At 40.0% G+C, this 17,690-nt stretch overlaps 2 protein-coding genes across 2 annotated transcripts in view; one reads left to right on the top strand and one right to left on the bottom strand.

Annotated features, from left to right (window-relative positions):
- IRS4 (insulin receptor substrate 4) overlaps positions 1 to 3,724 on the top strand; it is a 31,250-nt gene extending 27,526 nt beyond the window's left edge. The window contains exon 2 of the mRNA XM_006136217.4: positions 1,455 to 3,724. Within this exon, the coding sequence (XP_006136279.3) occupies positions 1,455 to 1,459 (5 nt within the window). The 3' untranslated portion in view covers positions 1,460 to 3,724. The remainder of the gene's footprint in view (positions 1 to 1,454) is intronic.
- An 8,785-nt stretch (positions 3,725 to 12,509) lies between these two features.
- COL4A5 (collagen type IV alpha 5 chain) overlaps positions 12,510 to 17,690 on the bottom strand; it is a 143,488-nt gene continuing 138,307 nt past the window's right edge. The window contains exons 49-51 of the mRNA XM_075940947.2: positions 16,503 to 16,617; positions 15,704 to 15,876; positions 12,510 to 14,314 (exon numbers count right to left, since the gene is read on the bottom strand). Of these exons, the coding sequence (XP_075797062.2) occupies positions 14,233 to 14,314; positions 15,704 to 15,876; positions 16,503 to 16,617 (370 nt within the window). The 3' untranslated portion in view covers positions 12,510 to 14,232. The remainder of the gene's footprint in view (positions 14,315 to 15,703; positions 15,877 to 16,502; positions 16,618 to 17,690) is intronic.

Raw genomic sequence — 17,690 nt, 5'->3', positions numbered from 1 at the left:
CTGAAGATCTGCAAATTCCCAGTAGGAAGGATTATTGTAGTGGGGTGAAGGACGAAAGACTTTTTGTGTTGGAAAGGTATGGGCAAGGTTAAGTGATATTTAAGGTTATGTTCAGAACATTGAAATAAGGATATTTTAGATAACTCTTCACTCTCACTTTAACATGTCATTAAAACATTAGTCCACTCACCTGTCTTTTCAGTGACCTCTCTGCCCCGACTGAAAGAAGGCTTTTTGGGTACAGCAATTCTTACCAAGAATTTTAGTTAGATTTTTAAAGTATTTTCAATTAAAACTTAATCTTAGTTATCTGTCCTGCTTTATTCATGTTTTGAAGAGTGCAGAAAAATCACTTGAACTGTGGTATTTCTCAGAAGATAGTTTTTAATGATCAAATGGATTTTTTTCTGAATCTCAGGGTTAACACTAGTCCTAGGCAGTGTTCCCTCTAAACTGCCTGGCAGCACAGATTCACAGGTAATTTATCAGCCCCGCCCAGTCAGAGGCTCAGAGGCTCAATTACTTGTGAAAGCTGTGCCTGCCATACAAGTTAGAGGGAACACTAGTCATAGGCCTTTCCTCCTTATTTGAAACAGGAGTCCAAATGAAATAGTTTTTATAGCACCTATTAGAATTATAGCTGGGTGAACAGAATCACAGGTGTTCATTTTTTTCATTGTATGTTTGTAATAAATGGCTGCTATGTATATAATCCAGCTTTGTATATCTTTAAAGCATTCTAATTTGGCAGTGTTACATAAGTAATTATGAATTCTGTTGATGGTGTCTGCAGTACAGATGTAAGCAAGTAGTCAACTGATACACTAACCGATAAGCCTAGGCTTATCGGTTAGTCAAGTTGACTACTCACATTTCCTCCCCCCCACCTTGCTGCCTCTGTATCAGAGGTAGTTGGGGGGGAGGGGGAAGCTGGCTTAAAAGGTTCCAGGACTTACTCCTGCTGCAGCTCTGCTGTTAAACATAGTAGGAGCCGGGTTGCATGCCCACATTTAAACTGCAGAGCTGCAGTGGGGCTAGCTCCTGGACCCGGTGCGAGATGGGACTGAGTGCTACCTCCCTTATCAACTAATTGTGTAGTTGATAGACTTTTTATCATCTGCATGATTAGCTAATTACCCACCTCTTAAAGTCCCTTAGTCTGCAGTGTATGGGCTAGCTACAAAAAATAGACTGCACTCTTGGGAGTCCTGTCCAGAGTGCATCGAGATGGATGTATGCTTGAGATGGATTCTCTAGGTGACAAATTCTTTGCTTTGATTTCTCCATAGTTCTTCTGAGGAATCTAGCAGGAATCTGTTTAACCCCCTTTTAAGGCCATTTCACCTTTATCCTACTTTCAGTATATATAATTTGTTTTGATGAAAAGAGAATATGGAGTTTATCCAACAGAAAATTGTTTTTTTAGTGTCTGACTATTTTTTTTTTCTTTTTAGACTGACTGTATTGCCATGGAAACCACTGTTAGAAGAGAAGGCTTTTCTACTGGTATCTTCAGAAACTGTGTGGTGCTTTTGGAAGCAGAGCTCAACTTCAGCCAGCTACTTTTCACTTCCACCAGCGCAGACATACACATGTCATTTTAATAATATTTTGTTTAGACATCAGCTGTTTACAGTTGAGTTAATTTGAATTAAGATTTTTCATAGCTGTGCTTTGGTGATGGGATTTGTTTTTTTCTGAAGCACATCTGTTTGGGAGGCAGTGGGAATGCTTCAGAGGGGATTCTTACAACTTCCTTTTTACTTCTCTCTTCCTCACCTAATTTGTTTTTATTTATATTGAGGAGTCAATGCTGGTGGCTGATAGTCTATTTAATATGGTTTTTGTTTCTCTGGTACGTTCGCTTAAACATGTATTGCTTAGAAATATTTTGGCAGGTCACAAAACATTTTTTGAAGGGGCTGGAAGAGAACCATGTAATTGAACCTAAATCTGTGATGGATGGACCTCTTTATTATGTTTTGCTTTATAATATAAGAGGTAGTTTTTTATCGCAGAGCTTAGTATTTTTAATCCTATGTCAGAGTTTAACCTAAGTTTGTTCAGAATTCTGATATGTAAAAGGTAAGATTAAAAGGCTGGTTGTCTTGTCGATCACACTTAAATTACCTCTGCCAATTTGTTTATAGATGTGTATAAAATAAAAATGGGGATTTCCATTCAAGCATTCACATGGGATAGTGCAGGGTCTCCTACAACTTCGACTCCTGCTTTACAACATTGGTGTATGCTGTAGTTCTTAGGGTGATTTCTCTAACTGATTTTACTTTCAACCAAAGTCCTCTTTTCAATTTGGGACCATTTTTTGCATAATAGGAAAGCAAATAGTAAGGTAATCACCTAGAGCACTCTGCCTAAAGAAAACTTGCAAACCAAGACCATTTCAAATTAAAAATGAATTGTAGAAATTAGAGCTAGGTGCAACATTCTTACTGATTTTTGGTTCAAATCAGTTTAGGCTTTTGTTAACACTGCTATGACCTTTAAAAGCATGACACTAGTTGTTGGTACATACAATGTATAATAATAAAAGGCACTGACTTGATAAGGGGTTTAAAAGTGGTACACAAATCCTCATGCTGTACTGCACCACATAGCTGGTAATCCTCTACATTGTATATTGTACAAGTGTTTTGTAGGGCTGCCTCACATGACATACAACCTTTAAAATACTAGTACAGTTTGTATAACAAATTAGATGCTGTCAGTTTTGATGTTGAGTGATGTGTACCTAAATCTATTTTTGAGTAGTCTTAAAATGTACATGTCACAAAATTATAAAGACCTTTCTGCAAACTTAGCATCCGTTTACAAAGTAACAGGATAAAAGCACTCATTGCAGAGTTTGAAAGCACAGATGTGTTTCTGAGTCTGGAAGAGAAGTTAGTACAGTTACTAGCTGCTGCTAAACATATTCTGATAATTCATTTAAAAATATAACTTATAGACCATGATACTGTCTTGTCATATGGTTTTGTTTGGGTGCAGTAAATTAATAAGGCAATATGTAGACAGTCATTTTTAAAGTTTTATTTTTTTCAAATTGAAATTTGGGTGATGGTTCAAAAAATGTAATGGGAAAAGAAAAGGTTGTGTTGAAAAAACTGAGCGTTACATACCTTATTTACATATTAGCTCCTGAGGCTGCCATTGTACAATATACAGCACTGATTTAATAAATGCTGAATAAAAAAACCTAAATGGGTAACCTCAAATAGAGTGGTACAAATACTAACAGGTACAGCATAATAAATATGCAATATTTTTGAATCTTAGTTTACAGCCACTAATTTATTCAGTATTGTGCTGGAAGAACACTTTCAGAATAATGTAATACATATCACTACGTATACTACCTTCCAGCTACCGGTTTATGCTGCTGTATAGTAAAAAAATACCAATGATGGAAAAATGTTTGTCCTGTAAATTTAATTTGATATTGGACAGTTATTGTCTGTACAAACTAAAACGTATATGGTTGAAACTGTTCTTTATATTTGCTATTTCTGCTTCAGACCTGTTTAAAAGTTGAGCTAGCTGATTGACCTAGCTTTGTCTTCCATTGTAAATATTGTTACATTGTTTTCTTTGTAAAACATATCGCATTTGCGGTTTTGGGAGACTGGCTTGAAGCTCTGTATAGTGTTTATATTTATCTGACTCAGCTTTCCATAGAGCAACTCGCAGTAAATGTGTTCATGTAGTTCCTGCTGTCTGTTTTATTTTTAAACAAAAAGATTGCTACCTTCTTCAATATGTTGCTCCTGTCCATTCCACAACCTGACCTCCTTCCCCCACTGTCAGAGTTTCGAATAAAAAGGAATAGAGTGAGTGGGTGCAATACAGGGGTGCTATGTGCTCCCATCAGTGCTTGCTCATGTCCATTCCGAGTTAGGTGATTTGCAGGCACTATCCATGGAGACAGGTAGAAGTTAGATATGTAAATGCTTAACTGGTAAGGGATGGAGCCGCTCCCTGCCTGCCTGCTCCGGCTGATCCCTGTTTGTGGGAGGGGGGCTGCCCAGCCTGCCCCCACCCCGTGGAGGTTATTTGCTGGCTCCCCAGGAGCAGGGCTGCCGGGGGGGCTGTTACTCTGCTCCCGGGGAGCGGGTTGCAGAGCCTGCAGTGAAGCCTCCCTGAGCACAGGGCTAGCAGCCTTTGTTGGCTCTGCTACATATTGCAGTGCCAGCCCCACTCCCAGGGGGCTTTGTTGGAGAGCCCACAGCATGTGTAACCAGTAGAATTTTTACAGTAGTCACACAGCTACATTTTTAAATGACTTTTTTACATCTCTCGTAGGAGTTCAGGCATGCATTGCTTGTAGCACAGCACTGCCAAAGCCAGTGTTGTCTCTGTTGCTGGGTGGGAGTGTAATGAGTAGGGCTCGACAAATAATGCAGTCTACTTGCCCGTGTCGAGTAGATTGCCCGAACCCACCTCTTCTGGGTTGCAATCTGTGCATGCGCAGATCGCTGGACAGCACGGCTGGCGAGCCCTGGTAATGAGGCATGAAGGTGTATATGGAAGATCATTTTTGTGATTCTACAGGTGTCCTGGATTGGGACATGAGCAAGGAATGCAGCTGACAATGCCTGTGTCCTTATCCTGATGTGCCTTCATGACTGGTGGTAATGGGACATGTGCCAGGTTGTAACAAGCTGTGATGCAGGTGGTGATCCAACTGGAGATTATCTATGTGGACACTTCATCCTATCAGCAGCCACCACACAGAGCTGGGTCAATTTCCTAAAAGGCCTGGTGTGCTCCAGGTAAAAAGCCAGGGCACACCTAACATCCTAAGTGGGTAGCTTCCTCTCTTCATGGTTGGCATTGGCTTAGTATAAAATATCATAGTTAACGGAAGGATGGTACCAAGTTGGACAAAAAAGCCAGGTGGCCCAGAGCTGAACTTTGTAGAATATTGTATACAGTAGTTCTGATGTCAATGCTTTAAGCTCTGACACTTACCTGGCCAATGTCACCACCATGAGGAAGGTGAACCTCTATGATGGTTGAGCTAGGGAACATAAGCATAATGGTTCAAAGGATGGTCCCGTCAACCTAGAGGCCCAGATTGAAATCCTATGGAGGGATGAGGTCCTTGTCTAAGAGGGAAGAGCTTTTCAAGGTCTTTCAGAAACTGAGCCAACATCTTGTGCAAAAACACTGATCAACCGTGAATCAGGTGGAATGCTGAGATGGCTGCTAGGTGAACCCTAACAGAGGAAAGAGTCAAACCTTGATTTTTTTCTAAGGAAAAGCAGGTATTCCAGGATGGACAGCAAGGACAAATCTGCAGGGGAGATGTTTCACTTAGCTGCCCAGGCAGTGAACCTTGTCCACTTTGCCAGGTAAGTTGCCCTAGTGGAAGTCTTCCTACTGCCCTCTTGCATATCCCTAGAGCGTGCCTGCTCCTTCAGGGTTAGCTATGTAGCTGCCACGCCATAAGTTGGAGGGACGGAGATTAGGATGCAAGAGAAGACTGCTGTGAGGTCCAAGAGCATGCCAAATCTAAGGACTCTCCTAAAACTAGGTGACTGGGCAACAAAACGGCAGAGGAAATTCAATGTTGATAAATATAAAGTAATTCATATTAGAAAACAATCCCAACTGTATATTCAAAATGATGGGGTCTAAATTAATTGTTACTACTCAGATCTTGGTGTCATTTGTGGATAATTATCTGAAGACATCTTCCCAGAGTGCAGCATTAGGAAAGACAGAAGATGAATACTGCAAAAAAGTTGCTTTTTGTTTGGAAAATTGTTTTGAGCAGCCCCAATACACAGACACAGAGAAATTTTACAGGAATAGTTAAGAGCATACTTACAATGTGGAAGGATAAGTCATGTACAATTAGTATAATATTGGTGAAGTACTGAACAACCTTAAAATATTTGGCAAGTCTCTGTGCTTATTTTTTGCCTGAGATACTACTTCAGGCTTTATAAAGAAAAAAGGTGGCCTTCAAATTAGGGAGGTAATAGTGTCGTCATTTACTTGATTAACTGATATGCAAAAGCCTATAGGTTAATGCTATAGATTACATATATTTCCCCCATCCCTTCTTTTTCCTTCCTTCCCCCGCCAATAAATTTTTAGCAGGTTAGCCAGCAGCCCGGCTAAGTCCCAGCTTGTGCTGAGTCTGGGAGCTCAGACCCCTGCCAGATGGCCTGCTGCCACTCCGCACTGAATGGAGAAGCTAGCCCACAGGAGAAGCTGTTTTTTAAACTGGCTCCACTCACAGATCAGCTTTCACCTGGCACCCCACACTGCTGCCTCTGATACAGCAGCACAGAGTGGCAGGGGGCTCCTCAGGAGTGGGGCTGGATTACCCTGGCTGCCAGCTCCACCCTGGGGGACTGTAGAATAGTCAAGTGATTAAGTAATTCATAAGGTTAATCAACTATTTAATTAACTGATATTTAACATCCCTACTTCAAATTCCCATTCAGCAGGCTTGATAGACAATATAAAATTGTCTAGATCTTTCCCGTCTTTTTTCCATTAACAACAGATGGTACTTTTAAACAGTTTCTCTTCTCAATTGCAACTGACCATGAAGGAGAATCTTGGGTGCGGAGAGGGGGACGGGACAGGAACTCTTGGCTAATTTGTGGTAAAGGTTTTAGAGTTAAGACTATCTTACTATAAGAGTGTTGAAAAGCCTCAGTTCCATTATGGCAAACCACTACTTCATTCCGATGTGTTTTTCCTCATGACCGCGTAAAGTTAATTTAAATTCTTATCTTTAAAGGGGAGGGACAGAGAGTAGTGAATCCTGAAAGGCAACAGTTTAACAACCATGCCCTGTGCTTCCTGTACTGCCCTTCACCTGTAAGCTGTAAGGGTTACTTTTCACAGTCAACCTGTGAAACTCCTTGTCAGCGGATATTGTGAAGGTCAAGACTGTAGCAGAGGTTTAAAATTTTTTTTATGGAGGATAGATGCATCAGTGGCTATTAACCAGGATGGGCAGGGATGGTGTCTCTAGTCTGTTTGACAGAAGCTGGTAATGGACCACTTGATTGCCAGTTGTCCCAGAGGCAATGAACAGGTATTGGATACTGTCAGAAAACAGGATGGACCTTTGGGTTGGTCTAGTATGACCATTCTTAAGTTCTTCTGACTAATACCATAATTTGTTTTACCTAACACTTTAATCCTTTATTCCTCTGCCACTTGGGAGTTTTATGTGATCACTAGTCTGTTACACATGACTGACATCATTACCCATCCCTCACATTCCAAGTTTTATACATACTGATCTTCTGTTTTGAAAGGTTTTATATTCCATTACTGCTTTTCTGAGCTAATCATTACTCCTGCCTTCCCTTAGCACCATTGTCTTGCTTTTGTCAATAAGACACTCCTGAAGACTAGATTATCAGAATCTTTCTTGCACAATTCCTAGCTTGTTCTTGCTGTGGAGATAGCCGCAACAGTATTACAGCCCCCGCTACTGGGATTGTGTAAACTATAGCTTGCAGCTGGGAAAGACCTGTGTTACAACTATGTATTGCTCCAAGTAGAAGAGTTCTAAATCTAGCAAAACAAACTTTCTTCCCTGGTGTCCCTCATAAGAGACTTCCCTACAAGGCAGGCAGCATACTGACTCATGTTACTAGTATGCATATTAGGAAATACCATACAAATTTAAACAAAAACATATAAAAGGTAAAGGTTCTTTTGAGAGCTCAGCTCTTCTGGACACATTGGCCTACTTTATAAGAACAGCCATTCTGAGTCAGACCGAAGGTCACCCAGCCCAGTATCCTGTCTGCCGATAGTGGCCAATACCAGATGCTCCAGAGGGAGGAACATAACAGTGATCATCACGAGCCCTCTCCTGTCATCCTTTTCCAGACAAAAAGAGGCTAGGGACACTATTCCTACACTTCCGGGCTAATAGCCATTGATCGACCTAATCTCCATGAATCTATCTAGCTCTTTTTAAAAATCCTGTTAAAGTCCTAGTCTTCACAACATTATCTGGCAAAAAGTTCCACAGGTTGACTGTGTGCTGAATGAAGAAAAACATCCTTTTAAACCTGCTTCCTATTAATTTAATTTGGTGACCCCTAGTTCTTATATTGTGGGAATAAGTAAGTAACTTTTCCTTATTCACTTTTTCCAAACCAGTCATGATTTTAGAGATGTCTATCATATTCTTCCCCTTAGTCTTCTCTTTCTAATCTGAAAAGTCCAAGTCTTTTGAATCTCTCTTCATATGGGACTCATTTCAAACCACTAATAATTTTTGTTGCCCTTTGCTGAACTTTTTCAAATGCCAATATATATTTTGTGAGATGAGGCAACCACATCTGTACGCAGTATTCAAGATGTGGGCATACCACGGTTTTATATAGAGGCAATGACTTTGATATTTGTAAGGTTAAAAGTAAAAGAAGTAAAAAAAATTAGAGTAAAACTGATGAAACTTCCCTATTAGATAGTAATAGCCTTTGCTGTAGGGGATATTCGTTTTCACTGGTGTAGAAGTCAGATCTAGAAGTCATTAAATCCAAAGTCTATATATACTGTTTTACACCACCATAAATCAAATGGTGCTGAAATATTTCACTGACATCCACTTCGAAGAATTTCAGAGAACTGTACCATAAAAGTACAATGTACAAATCTCATTCCAGCCTCAAGGTATAGTCAGCCAATATACAGCTTTGGTATAAGGATTAATACAGGACACTCATTACTAGACAACACAGTAAGAAAATAGGTTTATGTATAACTTTGACACTTAAGGGTGTAATAATGAGAGGGAGCAAGTCTCCCTAGTACTCTTTTAAAGATTTATATTTCAGTATTGTATAAGAAATTATACTTTCATTAGTCAAACTAGTTTGCAGCAATTCTATTATGAAGACACTAGACACCAATTCAATCCATTTGACAAACTGCTTGAATGAAGTTCATCTTTAAAAGCACTTGAAAATGAGCAAAGAAAGTTAATCTTCATTCTCCATATTTGATGTTTTTGTTAAAAACCATTGCTGACACAGGCACTCTTGTTCTTAAATTATCTTTGAAAGCTGATAGTGCCCTCCTGTGGTTAACACACAAATCAATGTACAATTTTATAAAGGATGTCTCTGAACTCATTTTTCAGATAATTACTACTGAAGATAAACCAGGAACAGACCTGGCTATATTTGAGTGTAGGAAACACTATAACTCCTTTAGTTACAAGACTAAAGTACGCGGGCAGAACAATTGTATTAAATGCTCTCAAGTCTGGAATCCTGACTCAGACCTTTTTTAATTACCACCCACCACCTCTTTACTTATTTAAAACCATTAATATCTTTAGGCTGCTATTTGTATTTGAGGCCATTAAGGCTTGAGCACAGGTTTGGCAGCACCAAAACTATACACACAATTTTCACATGATCCTGGCAACATCTGACCTAAAAAGTGGGTCCTTTTTTAATCCTAAAACCAATCTTAGGGAAGGGGAGGGAGCAATAAAGGTGGTCTCCAAATTCCCTGCAGGACAATGATTGTTTTATTTGTAATATCAAAAATCTTCAGCATAGAAGATTTTGCCAATTTTATTTATATTGAGTATCAGCTGGGTAGCGGTGTTAGTCTGGATCCGCAAAAGTGACAAGAAGTCCTGTAATTGGCTAGCCAATTACAAAAGCAGTTTCTCCTCTCTTGGGCTACGTCTACACTGGCCCCTTTTCCGAAAGGGGCATGTTAATTTCACAGGTCGTAATAGGGAAATCCGCGGGGGATTTAAATATCCCCCGCGGCATTTAAATAAAAATGTCTGCCGCTTTTTTCCGGCTTTTAGAAAAGCCGGAAAAGACTTTCTACACTGGCCCCGATCCTCCGGAAAAGGGCCCTTTTCCGGAGGATCTCTTATTCCTACTTCGGGGCCAGTGTAGACGCTCTTTTCCGGCTTTTCTAAAAGCCGGAAAAAAGCGGCGGACATTTTTATTTAAATGCCGCGGGGGATATTTAAATCCCCCGCGGATTTCCCTATTACGACCTGTGAAATTAACATGCCCCTTTCGGAAAAGGGGCCAGTGTAGACGAGCCCTTGGTGTTCACACCTCCAGATCAGCTGCTAGAAGTGGGCCTTATCCTCCCTGATTGAATTTACCTCTATCTCATACCTGATTCTTGCCTGCATATTTATACCTGCCTCTGGAAATTTCCACTACATGCAGCTGACGAAGTGGGTCTTTGCCCATGAAAGCTTATGCATTTATATTGAGGTACACCCTGAGGCCCCAGCCAAGACTGAGCACCTAGCATAGCTATTTTACATATATAGAATGGGAAGAGGAGTCTCTGCCCAAAAAGCTTACGAATTAAGTGCACAAGACAAAAGATGTGGGGAAAAAAAGAATTATCCCCATTTTACAGATGAGAAACTGCGTTCCAGAGAGACTAAGGGACTTGCCTAAGGTAATATAGGGGGTAATTTATAGCAGAAGTGGAAACTGAACAAAGAACTCCTAGAACGTAGGCTCATACCTTAACTACAAGACCATCTTCCATTTTTAAACCATTGTTTGGCTAAGTCTACAATGCAGGCTTCTTGCGCAAGAACTTTTTGCGGAAGATATCTTCCGCAAAAAGTTCTTGTGCAAGAGCGTGTCCACACTGCCATGTGCTTTTGCGCAAGAGAGTGTCCACACTGCCATGGACACACTTGCGCAAGAAAGCTCTGATGGCCATTCACAGAATGGTCATCAAAGCACATGTGCTTTTGCCGCTAGGGGTTTCTTGCACAAAAAATCCCATTGTCTGTCCACACATCTTTTTGCACAAGAGCTCTTGTGTAAAAATGCTTATTCCTCTTAGAAAGAGGAATAACTCTTGTGCAAAAAGCCCTGTCTTCTGACGATCTGTACTTTTTCTTGCACAAAAATGCGCTTGTAGTGTGGATGCTCAGTGAGTTTTTGCTCAAAAACTCTGTAGTGCAGACACAGCCTTTCTTAATGGAGCAACATTGATGGCAGCTTGCTGGAAACTTGAACATGAATTTTATTAAAATACAAGTGCTTTTCTGTATTGTGTGGCAGCAGCAACATGCAAAATGGGATTGGGCAGCCCAGGTGAAGTAGCCTTGCAGAAGCATCCACCAGTGTACAGCTGTCCCATATCCCTCTATTTTTTTTTGATTACCAAGCAGTTATCTGATGGTATGGGATGTGCTATGCTCACATCACTAGGAATCAAAGAATAGCTGTTCTATGTGCTGTTACACAAGAGACTATATTGATAATGAAAATTGCTGCATAATTTATTGCTCATTCTAGTATTGACTGAAATGGTGACATGCTTTAGAGGATGCATGAGTTCATGACAGACTATATCAATACTACCAGGATCCTTGGAAAAGAATGCAAGGCCTAGCAGCCATAGGAAATGTTATTGGAAACCTAAGCTCTAATGAAGAAAATACCTGCATTTCATCTGTGTCTCAAGTACTCTAATGCGGGAACTTACCACTCAGCCTGTGCGGGATGGCAACACAGCTGTGATCAGAAGAAGCACCCGAGCTGTGTTGGTCTAGTCTCCATGTATTGTGGAGTCCTCCCACCCCGCGCCGCCCATACTGGGATCGACCAGACAGCCAACACAGGATAAGGGACCCTCTGAAGGTAGGGTGGGATCTGGAGTGGTCTAGGGGATACAGCATTTGCCTGGGGTGCAGGGTTGGGGGCCTGAGCTCCCCTCCCCCCAAACACCCACCCTGGGAGCAGCCAGACAGCTGCCCCAGTTATGGAGCAGTGGAGACCATCTATTTAACTTTAGGTTCTTGGGGAGGCAGCAGTAATTCAGGGACAGGAGTTGATGTCATCTTTGATAAGGTTTTTTGTTTGGAGTTACCAGCAGTTGTTGGTTCAGTTTTTTTCTTTATGGCTGCGTCTAAACTGGCATGATTTTGCGCAAAATCTTGCCACCTGTCTACACTGGCCGCAAGTATTTGTGCAAGAATACTGACTTTGTACTGTACAAAATCAGTGCTTCTTGCCCAAATACTCTGATGCTCCCACTCAGGGATAAGCCCTCTTGTGCAAGAGGCCAATGTAGACAGCAACGTTAATTTCTTGAGCAAGAAAGCCCGATTGCTAAAATGGCCATCAGCGCTTTCTTGCGCAAGAAAGCATCTACACTGACACGAATGCTTTTGCGCAAAAGCACATGCCAGTGTAGACACTCTCTTGCGCAAATACTTTTAACAGAAAAACTTTTCCGTTAAGTATTTGCACAAAATCATGCCAGTCTAGACGCAGCCTACATGTAAAATCAACCAAATAAAATAAGCAGAAGAGAACATGTGGTTGATTTTTTTCCACTCTCTCCTAGCATGACTTTGCAGGTTAACTCACAAAAGGGTGAATATGAACTCTGTGGTTGAATTATAGGCCCAGTACCTCACTGTTATTCATTTAAAAACAAAGCATGAGGCAGCCTTTAACTTTTAAAAAAACACAATGGTGACACGGTGATATTTTAGGTAAACTTTTTTATAATTACCATTTTCATATTTACACAAATGCAACTGTTAACTCCATTCCACCTAGCCTAGTAATTCATTTCTGAGTCTTAGTTTGCCAGTAGGGATTTTTTTTTTGAATGGCTGAAAATCTAATGTATAGTTGGCATCAGAATTTCAGGGCACAACAGCCATTAGCCAGATGTCACTGATAATTAGTTAACATTGCTCAAAATAAGCTGAAATATTACTTCACTTTCCTAAAGCAATACATTAATTTTCAGGCTAAATTTGTTCCAATAAATGGTGAAGGTGGGAAAATACAATTAATATATCAAAGAAGGCTGATCACTTGGAAAATATGCAGACACTTCTTTTGTAGGGGAGTGGTAAAATGCTTAAACATAATGCAAGAAATAGTATTGAACACAGAAATCAAACACACACAAACAGTTGTGTACAAAATGTGATTACTTCTTTGCAAAAAGTATAACAATCCAAGACAGATACAGTAGGATTTTTAAATACTGATGCAAAACACAAGGATCTCTATGACCTTTAGTGAATTATACATACACAAAAAATGTTGCCTTGTATAAATCCATGATGGATGTATATAATTCACATAAGAATGATTAGAAGATACATTTATAAATATGAAAAAGATCACTTTTAGCCAGTTTTTGCTTTATTTCATTCATAAGTTTTTTCAGAGTGTACAGCTATTCTGGATAATATACATGACACCATTTCAGAGCATAGAAAATTTTGTAAGCATAATCTTAAATGTTTTGGCAATTTGTTATTTCCAAGGGGTATTTTTTGCTGAACCAAACTGGTTACTATTAAATCAAGAATAAGACTTGGTTTTATTTTAAAAAGGACATAGGATATGGCTAAACATTTCACATTTTCACAGAATAAAAAAATCCTTTTAAAATGGTTTGGATTTCTAAGCACAAAACAACACCATTGATAGCATGGTGTAAGTAAGTATAAACTTTTAAAACCCAGATCAAAATGACTACAGAATTATTATACATTTCCCAAATAAAGTCAGATTGGAACTTGAGGGAGGAAACAAAACTTACAAATCAGTAGTAGTTTGGTGTAAGAGGTATGTATTCTCTCCACTGCCCTTGATTTTGTATAAAATACTGCTGTATGTTTTAAAGTAGTTTTAAACTTTTTTTTAATACACTTTTTATGAAGAGTTATTGTAGGCTGAGTTGTGTCTAAATAACAAAGTTTGAACTAAAGTGTTTACACAATATACACATTTAATTACTTACAAAGAGAAATAAGCTTAACATTTCATATTAAAAACCTGGGATACAGTAGGGTTAGTAGCACCATGAAAAAGTGGTTTTCAAAACTGCAGTCTTATTATTTTAAACATACTCAGTGCGTTGTGTTTTGTTGTTTTTCTCTTGGTTGATCAAAAAAGTGTCATTTTGGTACTTGGAGAGAAATAAAAACTTCATCTTCTGATCCTTTGTGAACCTCAGGCATCTTTTTCTATTTCCAAGAGATAAAATTCCTTTGTCTTAGTCCTTTTGTCAAATATGTACCAGACAGCTTTGATTTGGCACTTTGGTGAGGTACACCTGAAATCTGCACTTTCAAAACAGTTTGGATTTGTTCTGTATTTTCCCCCGCACAGTAGCACCATTGTTACAGCTGGAAGACAGTGCACCCTAGGAAATCTCATTGTTTTACAAAAATTCTTCAAGCTGTTACGTCCTCTTCATGCAAACTTGACAACGACTTATACGTGTTCTCAGGTCTCCAGCTTTCAATGTCTCTGATTGAGGTTTACTGATTGATGGAAACACAAAACACAAGGTTAGCTTTTCTTATTTTTACTGGAGTCTGAATTTGCAAGGTGTTGATTGCAGTTCACATAAATAAGACTTCAAGATGTGCTTAAGTGCTGCCCAGAAAGGGAACTGTGTGTGCTTAGCACCTTCCTTCATCAAGCACTTACTTCATTACTCTCTCTAAAATCCCTCTAAAATCCCTCATGAGTTGATAGCTGTTTGTTTTTGACGAGTATTTCAATATGTGTGGAAGATATTGTGCCAGCAAACTATTTCAGCCCAACAAGCCAGACTGTTGGGTGAAGTCCACAAATACTGACTTGAGTAAAGCGTATCTTTTAGGAATACAACAGCATCTTTTCCTCCCCAACATAGAAGCTTTTACATCTGTAATCTTTGGACTTCTCATTTGAATGTAATTATTTCATAATAAATTGCCACTATCCAATTAGGTGTAAATGTAAAGATGGTAGATTTAGCACATTATTTCTTTCAGCTGTGTAAGGGGACATGCGATTGATAATTAAAAGATAGTAAATTTTAGGTCATAGAGTCTAAGGCCAGGGGACTATCAGATCATCTCATCTGACCTTCTATATATCGCCAGCCACCAACACCACCCAGCACTCTCACAAAACCCAACAAGCAAAATTAGACCAAATTATCATCTGCCTGTAAGTCTGTACCAGTACCTGAGAACCCTCAATAGCAGAGACATGACAATAAAGTGAGATACATTAGATAACTTTGGTCAGTGATCCATATCCACATGCTGCAGAGGAAGGCAAAACATTTCCATAGTCACTGCCAATTTGACGCGGGGGAAAAATTCCTTCCTGATCCCACATATGGTGATCAGTTAGACCCTGAGGGTGTCCTAAGGTGGCCCTAGAGACTTCAATGGGCCAGGATTTCACCCCTGTGCTACTGCAAACAATATCTGAGATATCAGAATTGTCTAAATATCAAGAAAAAATACAAAGTGATCATTTATTATTAGACTCAGCCATCATTACATTGAATACATGCATCTCTGTTTGATACAGTCTCACTCATTACATGGGACTTACTTTTGGAATTAAGTACTGATTAATATGAGTAAGGGTGTGCAGAAAGCAACTCTAAGTCTTGCAAAATAGGCAGCAGAATGCACCTGAGCAAGTTTCGACAAGATATAAAAGATTTTACCAAGTAAACAAATTCCAGAAAAACTGGTCTTAGGAAGCATGACAAACGCAGTTAGACAAGGGCACAAATTACCAGTTTTACAATAATTAATTAAAAAGTCTTCAAATAAGAATTTAAATCAGCATTTGTCCTTAAAAAAATCTGATTCCAAATGCATTCAGTACATAATAAGTGATGTTCAAGAAATAAGCTTTCTTACCGAAACATTTCTGATATTTCTACGGTTGCCAGCCAGAAACTGTATGAATTGGCATAATAATTACAAGTACCACGACCATGACACTCAATGAAAGGAGCTGAGCGGAATTCTTCCAAACAGGAGCCTGGGGATGCCAAGGCCTGGCCAGAGCCCTCTGCACCGGCACTCGTGTGCTAAAAAAGAAAGAACTTGTACATTAAATTCGGATCCATCAGCACTAGAAGAAGGTGCCCTGTTTAAAAGAATCAAGTTAATTCTTTATTCATGTTCATTAAGACAATGCAGTAGACAACATTTACCTAAGGTTACCAATTACCTGGCATCCGTATTGTGGGAAACAACTGGCCTCTCAGTTACCATAGTTGGCAACTATAAGTAAATGTCATTTTAATGGCAACCACTGTAATTTGTAACAGAAAATTCCAAAATAGCTACACATTGAACTTCTGTAGTCTGGCACCCTTGGGACCTGACCAGGGCTGAACCAGAGAATTTGCCAGACAACACTGACCTCCCACTGTTTATCAGCATTACCCACACTTCCACTGCTTACAGGGCATTTAGTGGTAAATTAGAGCTAATAACAGCACAGAATACTTAAAGCCAGGACTGATGGCTGTAAACAAACTTTATGGGCCTGCGGGAAACTTGGCCAAACCCATGATAAGTGGTCATCCAGCTAACTAAAATCATGCTGGATGTTGTTGGACTAGAGAGTGGCAGATTAGAAAGGTTCAATCTGTAGTACAAACCACAAAGAGTTAACAGGACATGTGATGAGAAAGGAAGAGGCCCTTACCATCATGAAAGAATAACCAATCCAAAGAGAGTCCCAGCCTTGTGGACATGATGGAATTTGAATGGTCTGACTATGAACAGCTATAACCATTGCTGGAGCTTCACACACTGCACATCTGAACATGAGGAGAGTGTTAAAAGAAACATGACAACATTAAAATAATATATTAAGTAAGCCAAATACAAATCTTATTTCAGGAGAATTTAGAGAAATTACAGGAAAAATTGGGAAAAAGTAATGTAAGAGAGGCTCCTGTAATAGTAGTTTTATATGTATGCAGACTTATCCTCTGCATCAGATAAATACTTTTTATTGTATCTGATTGCACTCAATATCTTTACAAAAAAACTAATCTCTAATGGGATCAACCATAGTTCCCTCTAAGGTGTGCGCTTATGTAGGTGCACACCAACAATTTGAGCCCCGTCCAGCTCCTTAGCAGAGCCACACAGTGGCTGCTCAGCTGCTATTGGGTGGGGACACATGGCAGGCGACTTCCTTGCCCCAGGAGCAGCTGGTTAGCCACCATGTGGGCTTGGCCAAAACTTCAGCTGTTCCACAGGGCTAGAGCTGTGGCCAGGGTGGGTTGCTGGAGCAGAAGCCTGGGCCATGGTATTAAAAATAGCACCATGACCCCAGCCCAGGAGCAGCTGCACCGTGGCCTTGGCTCCAGTCCTGACACCCCATGTGCTGGGACTGGAGGCGGGGCCACAGTGCTATTTTTAGTACTGTGGTCCCGGACCCAGAAGCCACCACACAGCCTCAGCCCCGGCTACTCTCATGGCAGATGGCTGCCCTGTGTGCCATGTCTGGCAATACTGGGGGACCTCTGTTGAAAAATACATAGTAGACTAGACTCCTTGAAAAGTGCCAGATTGACAGCACTGTTGCTAAAGTCCTTTGGTTTTCAACATAATAGGTAAAATACATACAATGATAGTTCAAACTTGCCTCACTCCCCTGCCTATTGTGCACTAATCCTGAGTTCAAGGGAACGATGTCACAGGTCAGTACACAGAGTTCAGTCTTCAGAGTAATTTGGGCATGATCCAAAGGCCATTGAAAGATTTCCATTGATTTCAATGGGCACTGGATCTGGCCCTGAGACTGCTGACAAGTACACCAAGTTATAGTGGGTTTGCACCTAAACTGTAAAGTCCTCAAAGTAATAGACTCCAAATGTCAATT

The sequence above is a fragment of the Pelodiscus sinensis genome, chromosome 13 (assembly GCF_052426305.1).
Source record: "Pelodiscus sinensis isolate ZL-2025 chromosome 13, ASM5242630v1, whole genome shotgun sequence".
Taxonomy (NCBI): domain Eukaryota; kingdom Metazoa; phylum Chordata; order Testudines; family Trionychidae; genus Pelodiscus; species Pelodiscus sinensis.
The sequence above is the reverse complement of the archived record's forward strand: the minus strand, read 5'-3'. Positions and strand labels throughout refer to the sequence as shown.